General features: G+C 52.0%; 8 protein-coding genes across 8 annotated transcripts; 4 read left to right on the top strand and 4 right to left on the bottom strand.

Annotated features, from left to right (window-relative positions):
* Positions 1–674: 674 nt before the first annotated feature.
* Positions 675–1,164, bottom strand: SAICODRAFT_32201 (uncharacterized protein). The gene has a single exon (XM_019168144.1). It carries the CDS (start codon positions 1,049–1,051, stop codon positions 809–811), a length of 243 nt encoding a protein of 80 aa, XP_019020976.1. The 5' UTR covers positions 1,052–1,164; the 3' UTR covers positions 675–808.
* A 487-nt stretch (positions 1,165–1,651) lies between these two features.
* SAICODRAFT_10392 (uncharacterized protein) lies at positions 1,652–1,881 on the top strand (the record flags this gene model as incomplete). Its single annotated transcript, XM_019165229.1, has 2 exons — positions 1,652–1,763; positions 1,817–1,881. 2 exons carry the CDS (start codon positions 1,652–1,654, stop codon positions 1,879–1,881), a joined length of 177 nt encoding a protein of 58 aa, XP_019020975.1.
* A 362-nt stretch (positions 1,882–2,243) lies between these two features.
* SAICODRAFT_48124 (B-cell receptor-associated 31-like protein) lies at positions 2,244–2,997 on the bottom strand (the record flags this gene model as incomplete). Its single annotated transcript, XM_019168916.1, has 3 exons — positions 2,244–2,505; positions 2,567–2,901; positions 2,977–2,997. Coding segments are annotated over 3 exons (618 nt in total), but the record flags the coding sequence as incomplete, so codon positions are not given.
* Positions 2,998–4,184: 1,187 nt separating this feature from the next.
* On the top strand, positions 4,185–5,028 carry SAICODRAFT_98015 (Brf1-Tbp-Dna ternary complex; the record flags this gene model as incomplete). Its single annotated transcript, XM_019172139.1, has 4 exons — positions 4,185–4,243; positions 4,324–4,411; positions 4,481–4,741; positions 4,797–5,028. 4 exons carry the CDS (start codon positions 4,185–4,187, stop codon positions 4,965–4,967), a joined length of 579 nt encoding a protein of 192 aa, XP_019020973.1. The 3' UTR covers positions 4,968–5,028.
* A 724-nt stretch (positions 5,029–5,752) lies between these two features.
* SAICODRAFT_28020 (uncharacterized protein) lies at positions 5,753–6,871 on the top strand (the record flags this gene model as incomplete). The annotated part of the gene is made up of 1 exon (XM_019167081.1): positions 5,753–6,871. The coding sequence occupies one exon, from the start codon at positions 5,753–5,755 to the stop codon at positions 6,869–6,871; it is 1,119 nt and encodes a 372-aa protein (XP_019020972.1).
* On the bottom strand, positions 6,870–10,347 carry SAICODRAFT_98012 (uncharacterized protein). Its single transcript, XM_019172138.1, has 3 exons — positions 10,227–10,347; positions 10,080–10,171; positions 6,870–10,015 (listed from the first exon to the last, which is right to left on the bottom strand). The coding sequence occupies exons 1-3, from the start codon at positions 10,269–10,271 to the stop codon at positions 6,976–6,978; spliced, it is 3,177 nt and encodes a 1,058-aa protein (XP_019020971.1). The 5' UTR covers positions 10,272–10,347; the 3' UTR covers positions 6,870–6,975.
* Positions 10,348–10,558: 211 nt separating this feature from the next.
* SAICODRAFT_68102 (ras family protein) lies at positions 10,559–11,906 on the bottom strand. Its single transcript, XM_019170357.1, has 3 exons — positions 11,585–11,906; positions 11,346–11,529; positions 10,559–11,292 (listed from the first exon to the last, which is right to left on the bottom strand). Exons 1-3 carry the CDS (start codon positions 11,608–11,610, stop codon positions 10,897–10,899), a joined length of 606 nt encoding a protein of 201 aa, XP_019020970.1. The 5' UTR covers positions 11,611–11,906; the 3' UTR covers positions 10,559–10,896.
* A 354-nt stretch (positions 11,907–12,260) lies between these two features.
* Positions 12,261–15,645, top strand: SAICODRAFT_28017 (uncharacterized protein; the record flags this gene model as incomplete). Its single annotated transcript, XM_019167080.1, has 3 exons — positions 12,261–12,949; positions 12,999–13,629; positions 13,681–15,645. The coding sequence occupies 3 exons, from the start codon at positions 12,261–12,263 to the stop codon at positions 15,643–15,645; spliced, it is 3,285 nt and encodes a 1,094-aa protein (XP_019020969.1).
* Between the last annotated feature and the right edge of the window lie 131 nt (positions 15,646–15,776).

Below are 15,776 nucleotides of genomic sequence, written 5' to 3'. Positions count from 1 at the left end.
GGCTGTAACGTCGTCATTTTAGCCAGGCACTGTCCCAGGATTACCGACTTAGGAAATTCAATTAAATAAACCCAAATGCTCATTGATACAACGCAAAACGCAATGCTACACGTATAGACCACTAACTCTTAGTCACCGGGTGGACCAGAACAACCTTTGCAAGAGCATGCCTGTTTTGTCAGTTGCGTCCACATGCAATTTCCCACCAGCTCGACCCAGTGCTCTCCTTTCTTTGGTGAATGCAATCCTCAGCTTCAGAATGATTGGTAAGAAACGTAGACATGATAATGTTCGCCAAAGCAATGTTTCCAATTTCCCGCAGGTTATATGTAGTTCGCGTCTTCTACAATAGGGTTGGTATCCCGACCAGACACAAGACCAGCCCGCCTTGGCCCATCCTTGCCGTCATGAATTTCACCCCACATGGTACCATCCTCGTTCATCTCTTCGAGATCAGTACACGCTGCCAGAACGACTCCTGCAGAGCTTGCCATGAACGGCATCGGACTTCGTTGTGGCTCGATGAAATAGACCGCCAAAAGACAATGCAAAAAGTACAATATTGCGGTAATCACCGGTTGAGGCTTGATGTTCAGGCCAAACCCAATGGAGAACCTCCACGGGCCCGTAACCCGGTTGTCAGCTTGATTATTTTAATCTCCAAGGCGTACAATGTTTGTGACATGAGCGTTTGCAGGAACACATTGAGCACAATTGATACGACGGTGACGGGAAATGGCAGCTGAAGCCAACGCGTGCGCCTGCTGCTCAGCTCTGTATGGTAAGTGACACGAACGCGCTTTCTTTTCTAGTAGAACCTCCTCCATTCGTTTTCCAAACATATGCGCGTGAGTTGACGGTTGAAAAGGAAATACCACGCAGAAAACGCCAGCTGCGGCAAATTTGCCAACATCACTCCGGCTACGGGTCCGTTCGACGTAGTACAGTCCATAGAAAAGAGAGCCAATCCAGGATTATCATACAAACTCTTGGTGTCACTTAAGAATGAACTCGAAAGGGATGCCCATTGTTTGACCAGCCCGTAATGCATCAAGACGAACAGCGCCAGAAAAGCGATCCCGTAAAATATGTCCAAGAGAGCCAGCCGCCAAGCTCGTGATGTCGAAAACAGGGACTTTTCCAGTACACCGCACTGGACGGGCCCTCTTCTGAAGAGCGCCAACGACGTTTCCAATCAGGTAGCCATTCGCTGTTCACCACGAGCTCAGGATGATATATGGCAGTGCAGGTAATGTCACCGAGTGTATAATATACACGCTCCATGGATTTGTCAAGATAGAGGACGGCGAAAAAAGCAACAGCTGCCTTTATTGTCAAGCATAGCAATGTAGAGAACGGGCAACCATCGTAGGGTCACCGACGCTCCATTCGGATTCTGCTTAGCTTCACGAGACGATAAGTAATGCATAATTGTGCCAACGTGTCATTTCCATTGATGGCAAGCTGTAATTCACTGAAAATCGTAGGAAGCGTATAGTTTCTGACATTCCATCACTGCTCTTCGACGTCGCATATCTCGGCCCGTTGCATCCGACCCCGGAAGCGTGACGTCACACCCACCCCCAGCCCTCCCTTAAGTACACCACCTCCAAGACCAACAAACAAACCCACACAAGCTCACAGACTGTCAATGGCCGGCCCAACACCCTCTACAAACATCCCGAAAGCAAAGCCAAACATCGGGCTCCCAATCGCCGTCTTGGCGGCTCTCGGAATTGGGATTGGATATGCTGTTTTCAAGGGTATGATAATGAGTGGATGCAAGGGTGAGAATGAGGGCTAATGTTGAGTGTAGAGGACAAGCATCTGATCAAAGAGGAGGAGGCGCATGGAGGGCCGAAGGGCGGCGTGAAGCTTTAGATGGTGGTTAAGTGGGATTGCACACCTGAGGATTGTACGAATACCCTTGATGGATCGGGCTGGTGCTTTCGATTTTGGTCTTTAGAACAATTGATTCACTGTTAACATGAACGCGATTGTGTGCCGCCGGCTTAATTTCGCAATGCAAAGCTGTGATACACCGTGAAGTAAATTCGTCATGCCAAAATATCACTTTCATTTTCCATTCGCTATTCAAACAAGCAACGTCCCCGCTTTTCAAAAATATACAACCCCCAGGGCCATCACCCTCTCATTCATCCACTGACTCCTCGTACACATCTTACACACCCTCCGCTCGCCGCTTAATCACTCTTCTTGTCCGCCAAATTCCCCTTCTTGTACTCCTCACTCAACTCATCGTACCTATCCAAATTCTGCATCGCCTGCTTCTTCACAACTTCCAACTCCCTCTCCTTACTCTCCACCTTGGCCTCGAGCTCCTTGATCCGCTCTTCCTGCTCTTTGTTGAGCGCGATGGCTTTGGCGGCGTCGTCGGTGGAGGAGGTTGCGGGAAGGGTGGGTTCGGTGGAGTTTTGGAGGCGGGCGAGGGTTTCTTCCATTTTGAGGATGTCGGTAATGAGGGCGTAGGTGCGGTTCAAGATACTATCCCTTCCGTATTAGCGACTGCACCTCGAAGAACCAAAACGAAGAGGGGATGACGTACAGCGACAAGAAAAGCGTAAACCCACACAAATACATATTCCTCTGCGAATAAAACTTTCTCGCCTGCATATCACTCCGATACGCCTCCGCACCCACCGCCGCACCCCCATTGCTAGGTCTCGCCGCCGCAGCATCCTCGGAAACCTTGAATACGCGGTTGACAGAGTCGATAAAGAGGACGAGGATGAAGATGAAGGTGATTTTCAGGCCGTATTGGAGTTTTGCGACGAGAGGGGATTCGGAGATGAAGCGGAAGAGGGATTTGCGCCAGGTGAAGGGGAGGGGGAGGATTAGGAGGCAGAAGATCGCCATTTCGAAGAGGAGGACGGTGAACACCTAATTCTGAGCGTCAGCGAGGAGTTCACGACAATAACTCTCATGATCACCACAGATCACGACGAGAAGACATACCAGACTGTAGTAGAGCGTCATGTTTGCTAATTGTTGGTTGGAGGGGTTGTCGGTGTTGGTGGAGTAAAGGGATCTTTTAAGTAAGTGGGCCCTGGTTTTGGTGTTGACGTTCGAGGCGCGTGGATGGTGGAGCTACGTCACAGCGAGAAAAACACGTGACTGTGAACAAGGGTAATAATGGGAGTGTTTGTTTGATTTCGTTCTTGGGGAGAAGTAAGAGGCTCGAGGATCAAGCTTTGCCGGTTGTTTCCGTTGTGAAGACTGAGTGTGGGGGTGCTCGTGCTCGCGATCGCGGAGAAGGCCATGGACGGGGGGACAAGAGACGAGACGGTTCGGGATGGAGTTTCGCATATATGACTTGAAGACAACGGACGCAGCAGCCTGGCCTTTCACAAGCCAGCTTACCTACACACTCATCGGCTGCATCGGAAACACAGCTGATATAAGCTTATTGCTGGTGCATCGTGATGAGTCATAGACGGAAAGTTGCGGACCCACCGGGAAGCCCAACGACGGTTGAACAGTGAAATCTTGGGCGAACGAAAGGGAAAGAAAGAGGAGACATCTCTGTTCCGTTCGTACAACGGCTTATCGTACACTCGTATGAGCTTGGAGGATGGGTGCTCACGCTCTTGCCCAATCGGGTTGCCACGTCAGCACCCAGCGTGCCAGCCCACCCAACTCGTAACTCCCTTCGCCGTGGTCAGACGAAGACAAGGAAGACACCGTTGGAAAGCGCGTCACTCGTATCATAGTCTCCCCCGAAATCGCCGGGCATTTCCCCCCTTTATTCACAGCTGATCGGAGTGGCGATTCACTCCAGGCAGAAGTTTCTCCCCTTCCAAAAATCGGACTAGTCATTTCTGGGCCACAGTATAAATACCCCCAGTCGCCCGCCCCTCCAAGTCGCGGTCATACGCGCGCGCGTAATCGTACACCACCAAGCACGACCAACGCAACCGCTGAACAAAAACAACCCTTACTCTCTTCCTTACGATTTGTCACTTTCAGTAGTCGACGAATTTATAGCACACTTCAGAATGGACACACTCTCTCTTCCCACAAATGCTGCTCAGGCGCAAAAGTTCATGTCGAACGGCTCACTGTCATTCCCGAACGGTGCTCCCCTTCCGGGTCAGCAAGCACCTCAAGGTCTTCAGCAGCCTCAGCCTCAGTTCGACGGTGTTCATGGTCAGGATGAAAAGATGATGGTCGCGGCCACCCCCGGCGCGATCTCCTCTGCTTCTGGTATCGTCCCTACGTTACAGTGAGTATTCCCCCTTACCCCCACCCAAAGTTCTTGGTCGTCGTTTGGCAAGGATTTGGGCTAAATGCGTGATTGCAAAGGAACATCGTGGCTACGGTGAACCTCGATTGCCGCCTTGACCTCAAGACCATCGCTTTGCACGCTCGTAACGCCGAATACAACCCGAAGGTTGGTCTAACCTCATTGAGGGTCTGATTAGGGAATGAATCGGCTTTACTGACACTGCGGGATTTATAGCGTTTTGCGGCTGTCATTATGCGTATCCGCGAACCCAAAACCACGGCGTTGATCTTCGCTTCTGGCAAGATGGTCGTTACTGGTGCGAAGAGTGAGGATGACTCGAAGCTTGCGTCAAGGAAGTATGCAAGGATTATCCAGAAACTTGGGTTTAACGCCAAGTTTACGGATTTCAAGATCCAGAACATTGTGGGGAGTTGTGATGTGAAGTTTCCGATCCGTTTGGAGGGGTTGGCTTACTCGCACGGAACTTTCTCATCCGTATGTTTCCCTCATCGTACTCTTGTTGAGTACCTGTACTAATGGTTGAATGCAGTACGAACCAGAATTGTTCCCGGGTCTTATCTACCGTATGGTCAAGCCCAAGATTGTCCTCCTCATCTTCGTCTCCGGCAAGATTGTCTTGACCGGAGCCAAGGTCCGCGAAGAGATCTACCAGGCATTCGAGGCTATCTACCCCGTGCTTACCGAATTCAGGAAGCCATAAATGGGTGTCCCTCCTTTTGGTTGTTGTCGAGTCGAGAGTTGAGTGTGGGCGTCCCTTCTTTGTGCCTCAAGTGTTGGATGTGCGTGGTGAACACTCCGACCACTTACAACTTCTTGCTTCTGTGTCGTCATTGTGGTTATTGCTTTCTGCTGGAGTTCTGGGTGCATTTGTGGGATTTTATTACTGGCGATTGCTGTTTCGTGTTTATTATGGGTGGGTGCTTGTTTCTCTGATATGCCAAAACACAAAAAAAACAGAGGAGGTACATCAGGAGTCGTTTGACTCGTTGGTGGTGCGTGAGAAAGATGTTACGATAAAGGATAACTTTGCTGCTGGATCGGGAGGGTTGTGTGCTGCTTGACTATATGGCCTTGTATCTTGTTTGGCCGATTACGTGGGTGCTCGACGGAGGATAAACGTTCGGTGAATGTGTTCACCTGCACGAGCAGTGTCGTTACTGGAACTGTTTGTATGGATAGATTGAGTAGGTTGTTTCGTTGCGAATAAACTTCTTTGCTCAGCTGCTTCATTGTTGTCTTCCACTGTTCGGTTCACGAGTTCAAGGGTCGCCCTGGTATGGCCGTGGGCGTATCGATACGAGTGGCGGTGCAAGATCGGGTTGTCGCCGTTGCGCATTCTCCGCACGCACAGACCAGGCAGCTTGTTGAACTTGATTTCTTTGACCACATCTGTATGGTCCAGTCGATTCGTTGCTTTTACACGCCCATCCCGAAGCCGTCACATCCGGCACTCATTGGCCTTACCTCGCACAACATTTGAACGACATGACACCTATTAATCCCGCTTCCATGGCTGCTGATCTCGCTGATCTCGTTACTGTCCTTATCACGACGAGTCCTACGCCGTCGAATCCTTCGACAGATCTCGTTGGTGCCGTCGTTGATAGTTTCCGCAAATATTGCCCTGAACTGTTAAGATGTCCACATGTCGTCGTGTTCGACAACTTCACGGTTGATGAAAACATCAAAGGCAAGAACAGGATGAAGAAAGGAAAGGTGAAGGAGGAGATGGGGCTGCATTATGCGGAATACAAGGAGAACGTGAAGAACTTGCTTTGTGAAGAAGGATTGAGGAGGGAGGAGGGGGAGAAGGAGAGCTGGCCTTATGATGCATGGTCTCGGACGACTCGGATAGCTCTCACAAAGACGTATCGCGAAGGTGTAGTGGCCCCGGCGTTTACGTTTCTGGAAATGGGAACGCAGCTTGGGTTTGGACTTGCTGTACGTGAGGGGTTACGGGAAGTAAAGACGCCGTACGTAATTGTTGTTCAGCACGATTGGGTGTTTTGCGCGGACATACCATTACGAGCTATCCTGAACACGATGGTACGTTCAGAAGAGAAAGGGAAAAAGTTCAGGGTCCGGTACGTGGGAATGAACGGTGGTCGGTCACTGCAATATGCTATTCGGCGAGCTCAGGTTCATCCCGTGCTTTGGCAGACTACAAGGGCAATGGCGGAGAAAAGAGAGGTGGAAAAGGGTGACGTGGAGCTGACGCCGCTATTTCATTGGTTTGATAAGCCCCATATTTGTTCTGTGCAACATTACCTCTCGACGGTGTTCACTCGCTCTGGACACATCGCTCGCGGGGACTTCATTGAAGACAAATTCGGGCATAGGATGATGGACGAGTGTAAGGAGAAAGGCGAGGAGGCCATGGAGAAGTATTGTGCGTGGATGTGGTATCCGGACCAAGGCAGAACAGCTGTCCTTTGGCATTTAAGAGGGCGGAAGCGGGGTGGAGATGAAGAAAGAGTTAAAGAGTTGAGGGATAACGCTGTGCCAAAGGTGAAGAACGATTGCGATGTGCTGGAGGAGCACGCCTTGAGTTTTGGGGACGAGAGTACAATGTCAGATGAACAGGTCATTTCATGTAGTGCATGAAGTACATGAGAGATATACCAGTGATACCCAATGGAAGTGCAAGAAGATTCATCCTATCAATCCCGAATACATATAGGCCTATCTGAAACTCCGTCCATACCCTTTTACCGAACCGGTGCACAGTAATTGCTTGGGAACAACCCTCTCTCCCTCTTCCTCGTCGGCTCTACCACCTCACCTTCCCACCATCCATCCGGTTGCTTCCGGAGCACCATCAACACATCGTTCTTATTGAACCCAAGCTCCTCCGCCATAGCCGCCTTGTAGTCGTATAACGCGCGCACATAACCAATGATCTCCTGTCCGTCATCCGTGAACTGACCACCCTGTCTACTCGGCTCCACAACACTCTTACTCCGTGATCTAGGATAGGTACCCTGACCGTTTGGAGGTGCCCGGCGGTCATGCATAGGTGCACCCGAGCTTACTGGTCTGCTCTTTTGCCTGTAACCACCACCATGAGCCGCATCACGTCCATCGGCGTACTGATCCAAGCCCGCGGAGTAAGATTGACTCTGTGGAGGTCCCGATCGATATCCGCTGCCTCGAGGGTCAATATATATGCCAGCATAGTTGCCACTCACAGGGCGTGATGACTTCTGAGGCGAGGGGCTACCGGCCCGGTATGGACCAGGGCTGAGTGCGCGGGGGATGTCCGGTCGAGGACTTGCCGAGCGTCCATACCTGGCCTGCTGGTCATAATACTCCTGACCACCAGTCATCGGACGAGGCGAAGCAGATCTTCCCATCTGAGGGTTGGGTGAGGCACTCCGGTAACCAGGCCGAGCCATCGGCGCTGGCGACACGGAGCGATATACACCCTGGGCATACGGAGCGGGCGATGTGCTTCTGTAGGTACCGGGGTAAGCACCCGGAGGAGCAGGTGATGCACTCGTATAGTTTTGCGGCGCTGGCGAAGCGCTTCTGTATGCTCCCGGTGCCGGCGAAGTACTCCTGTAACCATACCCTGGATCGCCGTGAACCTGGGGTCTAGGACTAGGGGATCTCGGCGGCATCTGCATACCACTTGGCTGTGGCCGTCCGCCAGATCCAGGTGACATTGCTCGTCTGATATCACCTGGTGGTCGAGCATACGCATCACGAGGATCCGGTGCGGGGGATCTTGATCTCGGCTGCTCAGGCTGACGGAGGTTACCCATACTCTTACGGTTACCCACAGAAAGACCGCTCATATCCGGTAGAGATCTGCGGTTATCGTTGCGTTGATCGAACATCTGCGTGGTCTTAGCAGAAAAGTACTTCCGGGTGTCGTTCATCTCCTGGGAGGTGACAGCTGCCGGGGGTGCACCAAGAGTGCCACGGCGCTGTGAGACGCCGTTAGCGGGAGCAATGGGCTTCCTTGTCGGTGACACGTTGAAGTTGTCGTAGCTTGGCGGAGGTGTAGGCGTGGTAGTTTCACGAATGTTGAGACCGCCCATCTTCTCATCGATGGGAGTGCCCATAGTATCCGCGATAGCCGCAGGCAAAGGAGCGGACTCAACTGCCATTGACCGGAGCAAAGCTTGGCTCTGCTCAGTGATCGCGGAGTTATTAGGCTGCGATGCGATTGATGGAGTGCTCGATTTGAGACCATAGTACCTATCCGCAGCAGTCCTGCCAGTCTTCGACGAGGTACCCTTCAACTCAGCCAGTGCAGCAGCAATAGGGTCCAAGTTCTTCGAGTCACGGTCCACCAATTGCGATCGACGCTTCTCGTCCAACATGTTGGTGTTGCGAGATTTCTCAAGCTCGAAGGTGTTGTCGCCAATCTGGAGCATGACGTCCGCCTTCGGATCAACTTCCTCACCGCTGGGGATCGTTGGATGTCTTCCGAAGTTCGGTACGCCCAGAGTTGACGTGCGTTTTTCACTGAAGGACTTCCTTGCTGCACGAGACTGCGGGTAGACAGGTCCTGCTGGAGGTTGCGTCGAAGCATACTGCGACAGCCTATTCGCCGCGTTCGGCGCCGGTTTCCGGGGTGTGGTTTGATTTGCACCCCAAGCGTCCGAGCCGTCGGAAATAGTTGTAGGGTGGGAGTATACAGAGCTTGGTGTTGGCGATCCAGGTGCGGTTCGTCCAGTCGATGGGCTCGAATACACAGAATCTGTCCGGCAGAACTGAGTGATACCATCGGGAGGGAAGTCGTTGACTGGAACCTTGTGCTGGCTCATAATCGAACTGTTACGCATGGGACTTGGGCGAACCTCCGAATCGCGGACAGCGGCGGACTGGCTGCGTGTCGGTTGCTGAGGTGTTGGCGTAATGTCCCGAGAGGATTGTTGCATCTGTTGGATTTCTTCCTGAGCCATGGATCGTGATCTTGGTGGTTGACGTCCAGCGTTCGCAGCAAGATTGGTGGTGCTGTCTCCACCTCGGGAGAAGTTGGCGATCTCGATAGCCTCATCGTACGGCATGGGGCCAGAGGCACCGAAGTCCTGAAATTTAGGAGCGACAGGGATCTCCGCACCTGTACCGTTCGTTTGGATGTAGCCCTGAATATCGTTCGCCGTATTGCATTTCTCCAAGGATACACGAATCTTCTCGCATGACTCGTCGTCGCTGACACACACCGTTGAAGTGATGTTGGCAAACGTCCACAGGTTGGCCTTAATGAAATCGATTCGCTCCTCCTCCAAGTCCTGGAACTTGTCACATGCAGCCTTCCATTCCCTGTTCCATTTGTCGGTCGTCTCACCCAGCACCTTAGCCGCCATCTGGTATTCCTTCTCGCTGATTTGTACCGAAGCCTGAACCTTCTCCATCTTCATCTGATTCTTATCCAGCTCTTTCCCGATCAACAGGTTGCTCTGCGCCAAGTATCCCTTCACCTTCATACAATCCGACTCGTACTTCTCCTTCGCTTGCGTCAAAGCCTTCTGTTGCGTTAGCTTGAGCCTGTGGAGTTTATCGATATTGTTCTGGATGATCTTTCGGCGCTCTCGGATGGCGCCTGCGAACTGGGTGAGCGCATCTTCGAGTTCACCGCGATACTGGACACCGATGGCTGTATGCACAACTCCCATAGACTCGATCTCAGAGCGCACCGTATCCAGACTTTCCTTTAGAGTACCGGTTTCACGTGAGCCGAGTGGTTGCTTTGCGAGCTTCGAAAGTCGTTTTGCGTAATCTTCCTCGATCGCAGCTCTAAAAAATACTTGTCAGCGGCCGTACTTTGATGTACACAGTCTTGTCCAACGAACAAACTCACCTCTCCTTGTAGAACGCTCGGAGCTCTTCACATGTTTGCTTCGCATCGCTCATACGCGATAGCAGCACATCGACGCCTTTGTCCTCTCTTCCCTGTTGCCGTAAACCTGTCAGCCGACATTCTCGCCACGGAAAAGGGGCAACATACCCAGAACGCGTTCGCGAACGAAGTAACAACGGGATCGCTTATCATCCTATCTCATCCGCCAGTCGTAACAGTAGTGAAAATTCCGTTCTATCGAGTATATGCTTCGCTGCTTGTTCTGCTTGGCGTTGTATAGGTGCTGCCGCTTTGTTGACGGTTGCGTTTACCCAAGTTCATTTACCGGTCGCGCTGTTGCTATGGACGGACCACCCAAGCCTCGCGCGGCACAGGGGTGCTATATATAGCAGCGCTGAAGTCATGGAGCAGGAACTGTGCGTATGGAAAGGAGAAAAGCATAAAAAGGATTCCATTTTATTACTGACGTCCTGTGAGTCCGTTGAAGTTCCCTTAAGCATACCGATAGCCAATCACCTCTCTCGCTCAAGCTCGAAAAAGCTCCATAAGCCGCCCTCAACGTGCGCGTATTCTTCCAAATCAGAACCAAATGAATGTCGTCTCGCTGTCGTGTAAAGGAATGTGTGTGTGATTAAAACTCCGCCTCCCGGTTCCATAAACCTTTATGCTCCAATAGAAGTTTCCCAGCCCGTCTGGCTCTCGCGTGATTAAGCTATAGTGTTGTTGACCAAAATGTGACGGCAGAACCATTGAATGGCCCTGGGTATACCGAAGAAACAAAGTACTGTCGTCGAGCCGCACTTTTTGTGTAGCCGCGCTATACGATAACGCAGCACCCGCCGGTAGATTCCCGACCTCGTCCATCTTCCCTCGTCAGCATCGCAGCCCGGGTCGCAGCTTCAAAGACGTCATCGACACCTTCACCAGTCAATGCTGAGCACTCCAGCCACTTCCTCGCTCCGATTTGTCTCGCAACAAGCTCAGCCTGGTTTGGCATAACGAACTTACCACCTTTTCGGCGCATTTCGTCCTGATAACTGGGGTCCTCGCGCAGGTCCTTCTTCAATCCAACGAGGACAATAGGGATATTGGGGCAGAGACGAGTGACTTCCTCAAACCATTTCGAAAGGACATTGTCAAGCGAATCTGGCGTGTCAACGGCGTAGGCGATCAAGATAACATGTGCTTTTGCGTATGACAGTGGGCGGAGACGCTGTCCACAAAAGTCAGTTTATGGTGTAGCGGATAATAGTGATCTATGCGAACCTCATATTCTTCCTGGCCAGCAGTATCCCAGAGCGCCAACTGCACACTCTTGCCATCCACTCGACAGTCGCTGACATAGTTCTCAAACACAGTCGGCACGTACTCCTTCGGGAAGTGACCCAAAGTAAACACTGACAGCAAGGATGTCTTTCCACATGCTCCGTCACCAATTATCACTAATTTCCTGTGCAACCAGTTAGCATTCTAACGAATCAATGAGGGTATTCACGGGCGTTTACCTCCTGATGACGTCTTGTGAGGGCATATTGTGACCGTGTAAGCGTTCCCGTCCTGATACTGATACTCGTACTGTACTGATTCTCCTCCGATGTTTCCTGGTGGAGTGTTATCGCTTCAATGCTGTAGATCAGACCTGGTGATAAATTTCAGAGGCTGTGCCGATAGGCTGTGACACTGTGATTACTCTGCAGCGGCCGAGGAAGACGCTTGAGCTGGAGGCGGGCGAAGTAGGACTGACAAATGGACTAGACACGTAGAATGCTTCTCGCTTTGCTCTTGGCGGGAGTGTAGACCGGTATCGTGCCGTTGCCGATATTCCGGAGTAACCGGTTGTTCTGTTTTGGTGTAGTACCGTTGTACTTCAGAGTCAAGGTCAGGTTACCCTGATTATATGCCCTGTTCCACGCTTTGCTAGGCCCTGTCTCCTAACCACGTACATCAGCAAACGCAATTACCTGAAAGGCTTGCAGCATTCACCTTCAACGGGGAAGTATCCGCTTGGAGGTTTCGATTTATTGGAGGAATCACTCGTAGCGACCTTTGCTGGTTACGCAACCTGTCGAACCTCAGTCAATTCCAGCAGCAACGCCACGTTCTTCACCGGCAATCGCTTAAGAGATCAGCAAGCATCAGCATTTCTCGACAGCAGACAGACTTTTCTTGCTTTTGAATACAATGGCTGCTTCGCGCAATCAGGCCGCTCATGGGCAGCATGCGTACCCTGATCCTGTGCTGTCGGGTGCCTCTAAGAAGAACAAGAAGAAAAAGAAGGGCGGCAAAGGAATTGCGGATATGGATATTCCTCCGGAGCCCGTTCCGGCACCTCGAACGACAAATGAGTACCAGCAAGCCATACAGGCTCAGCTGGCACAAATGTCTGGTCGTTTAGAGGAGATTTTATCACCTTTGAGTGATGACGGCCAGGAACCGTATTCGGATGATGAAGAAGGACGGGAACATGTCATGATCACTGGAGAGGGTGCTTTTTCTATTCCGCAAGGTGATTTGGAGTTTGAGTATGAGGATGGGCATATGCCTCCCCTAGGAGGACTACCTGCACCTCCCGGTGGTGTGAGCAAGAAAAAGAAGAAGAAGAAGAAGAAGACTTCATCGACTACTATTCATGCTGGAGAGGAGATTGCTCGTTTCACCATCCATCATCCTCCACAACATCATCGTCAGCACCGCGAGGGAATTTGGAATACAAGCTCGAATGAGGAGAGGCAGAGAATCAAGGAGTTCTGGTTACAGTTGGGAGAGGAAGAAAGAAGAAGTCTAGTCAAGGTGGAGAAGGAGACGGTGTTGAAGAAGATGAAGGAGCAACAGAAGCATTCATGCTCGTGCAGCGTGTGCGGACGCAAGAGGTTTGTTTGGAACATCCGTGGTAGTACGAAGTCGTTAACAAAGATACAGGTCTTGGATCAGAACAGCCATCGAGGAAGAACTCGAAGTGTTATATGATGCATACTATCAAGAACTCGAGCGATACGCTAACCATCAGCAAAAGTTCGACCTTCTGCCTCCTGCGCAATTTCCTTCGCCGCCGTTGAACTCAAGGTCCCCACATCACCGCCCTGATCACCATCACCACCAAAGCCCTCAACCTCCTCGACAGCTACCTCCACCTCAGCATCATCATCACGACCACGACCACGAACATGATCATGATCATGATCCAGAGGAAGAATACGATGACGAGGACGATGATGACGCGTACTCCGATGAGTTATCAGATGACGAATATTCTGACGATGATGTTTCTTCCTCTGTAGCCGACGCAGGTTCAAATCGCGGCGGCCGGTCTAGACCAGCAGATTTCTTTAATTTTGGTAATTCACTGACCGTGAAAGGTGGTATACTAACCGTAGCGGATGATTTACTGAAAAATGACGGAAAGAAATTCATTGAGATGATGGAGCAACTGGCTGAGAGAAGGATGCAAAGGGAGGAGGAAGCGGTAATGGATGCACGGGATTATGATGACGACGATGACTATGACGACGAGGAGGACGATGAGGACTATGATGATGAGGATGAGGAAGCGGTAAATTCATGAATGCCCCATGTTGTGGGATATGACTGACATGACTTACAGGAGGTAATGACGGAAGAGCAAAGAATGGAAGAGGGCCGTCGCATGTTCCAGATTTTTGCAGCAAGGATGTTTGAACAGCGCGTTCTGACAGCTTATCGTGAGAAGGTCGCACAAGAGCGGCAACGGAAACTTCTTGAGGAACTCGAAGAGGAAACCCGTCTGAAACTGGAACGTGACGAGAAGAAGGCCCGAGAGAAGCAGAAGGCGAAGGACAAGAAGAAGCAGCAGAAGTTGGCCAAGGAGGAGGAGCGTGCGAAGAGGGAGGCTGAGAAAGCGGCCGCTGAGGCAGCAGCCAAGGCAGTTGAACAGGCTAAGCAGGAAGAGACAAGGAGGAAGAAAGCCGAGGCTAAGGCGAAGAGGGATGCTGAAAAGAAGGCAGCAGAAGAGGAGAGGAAGACACGGGAAGAAGAACGCAGGAAACGCCAGCAGGAAGAGCGGGATCGTGAGGCTGAGGCTGAGCGGAAACGCAAGACTGAGAAGGAGGAGAAAGAGCGTCAGAGGAAGGAGGAACAGGCGAGAAAGGAGAAGGAGGCCAAGGAAAAGAAGGAGCGGGAAGAACGGGAAAGGAAGGAGAAGGCTGCGACGGCGGCTAAGGCTGCGAGCGTGAAAGCTGCTGTACCTGCTGTTCCGTCTGCAACTTCACCGACCAAGGCACCGGCTGCGCCGGCTGCTCCCGCGCATATTGCAGCTCCTATCCACACTCCATCTCACGTCAGTACTCCACATGCATCGACCCCGGCCACCCCAGCAAGGATGCCGCCTCCTGGTTTATCCGCGCCTGCCGTTCCGATGTCACCACCTGTCGCTGCTCCGGCAAGTCTCGCACCGATTGGCACACCTCGGACGCACAACGACCTTCCGCCACATCGTCCTTCACCCATGGGTCAACCCGGTCTCGAGTCGTCTGCTTCGCTGTTGAACAACCGTCCGGTCATGAACGGCGTTCCCTTGGGCTTCCCTATGCCTATTGGGGCTCCTCAACAGGCGTTCCGTGGGTTTGCACCTACAAGTGTGGCGCCGGGTGCAGGTCGGCCATTGCCCCCTCCCGGTGTGCCCCATCCGGCTTTCGGTGGAGTAGGTTCCATACCCATCCCGATGAGCAACCCCATCCTCCCAGGGCCTATTGGTCCCCTGCCTTCTAGCGGTTTCGCTGCGTCGAGCCCTGGGAAGTCAGGTACTCCGCCTTTGCACCATGCTTTCGATGAAGCGCCAAAGCCTATTTCCCGGCCGGCCCCTATTCAGAGGCCCAGTGCGGGCACCATTGGTTCGCCATCGAAGGAGGTCGAGGAGCTCAGTCATGTTTTGGGAAGCCGTGCACTCTTGGAAGACGATGATGAAGAAGAAATTATTCCTCGTGATCGTCGTACAAGTCAAGCGCCACCAAGCTTGCCCAGGACGTCAAGCATGTCCATCTTCGGCGGTAACAGCTTATTGCCCGATCCTATCGGTGCGTTGAAGAGTCCAGATATGAACGGTCACAGGTCTGGCAGTGTCGACCAAGTCTGGGGCTCGCCTTTAGGTCTTGGAGGTAACATGTGGTCTATGAACGCTGGTGGTTGGCCAACAGCTGAGCCTCAGCCATTCGGTGTTGGACCTGACGAGCAGGCTACCTTGCGTGACCGCGCACGGCGCACCTGCCTTAAGCTTGACGAGCATCAAAGCGTCACTGGCAACTTTTACCCGCTTGAGACCGTGTCTTCGGGTATCCGAAGCCTCTTCCCGGACGCTCTTTTCGATACTCGTGAGCTGATTGATGCTTGTGCGTTGCCTGGTACCGCCCTCAATGGTGGCGGGTCCTTCCAGTTCAAACAGCAAGGTCCGCAAGTGTTGGTGAAGTTCCAGGAGCCGCATGCCACGCCCGCACCGATCGGTATGCCAGTGTCGCCGCAGTCCAGACGTGCTGCACCCAGCTCCGCGTTCGGATCGCAACCTGGGATTTGGGGTTCTATGACTGGTGTGTTCTAGGTTGGGTAACGGTTGTTTCTGTTTGCTTTTATCTTCTTCAGGGCTCTATTCTTAGCTATGTTTTCCTCGTCGTTATAGCTGGGCTCTCATCTAACAAATTACATCTCTGTACCTCAACTATGCAACGCGGA

Source organism: Saitoella complicata (genome assembly GCF_001661265.1).
Source record: "Saitoella complicata NRRL Y-17804 unplaced genomic scaffold SAICOscaffold_30, whole genome shotgun sequence".
Taxonomy (NCBI): Eukaryota; Fungi; Ascomycota; class Saitoellomycetes; order Saitoellales; family Saitoellaceae; genus Saitoella; species Saitoella complicata.
The sequence above is the reverse complement of the archived record's forward strand: the minus strand, read 5'-3'. Positions and strand labels throughout refer to the sequence as shown.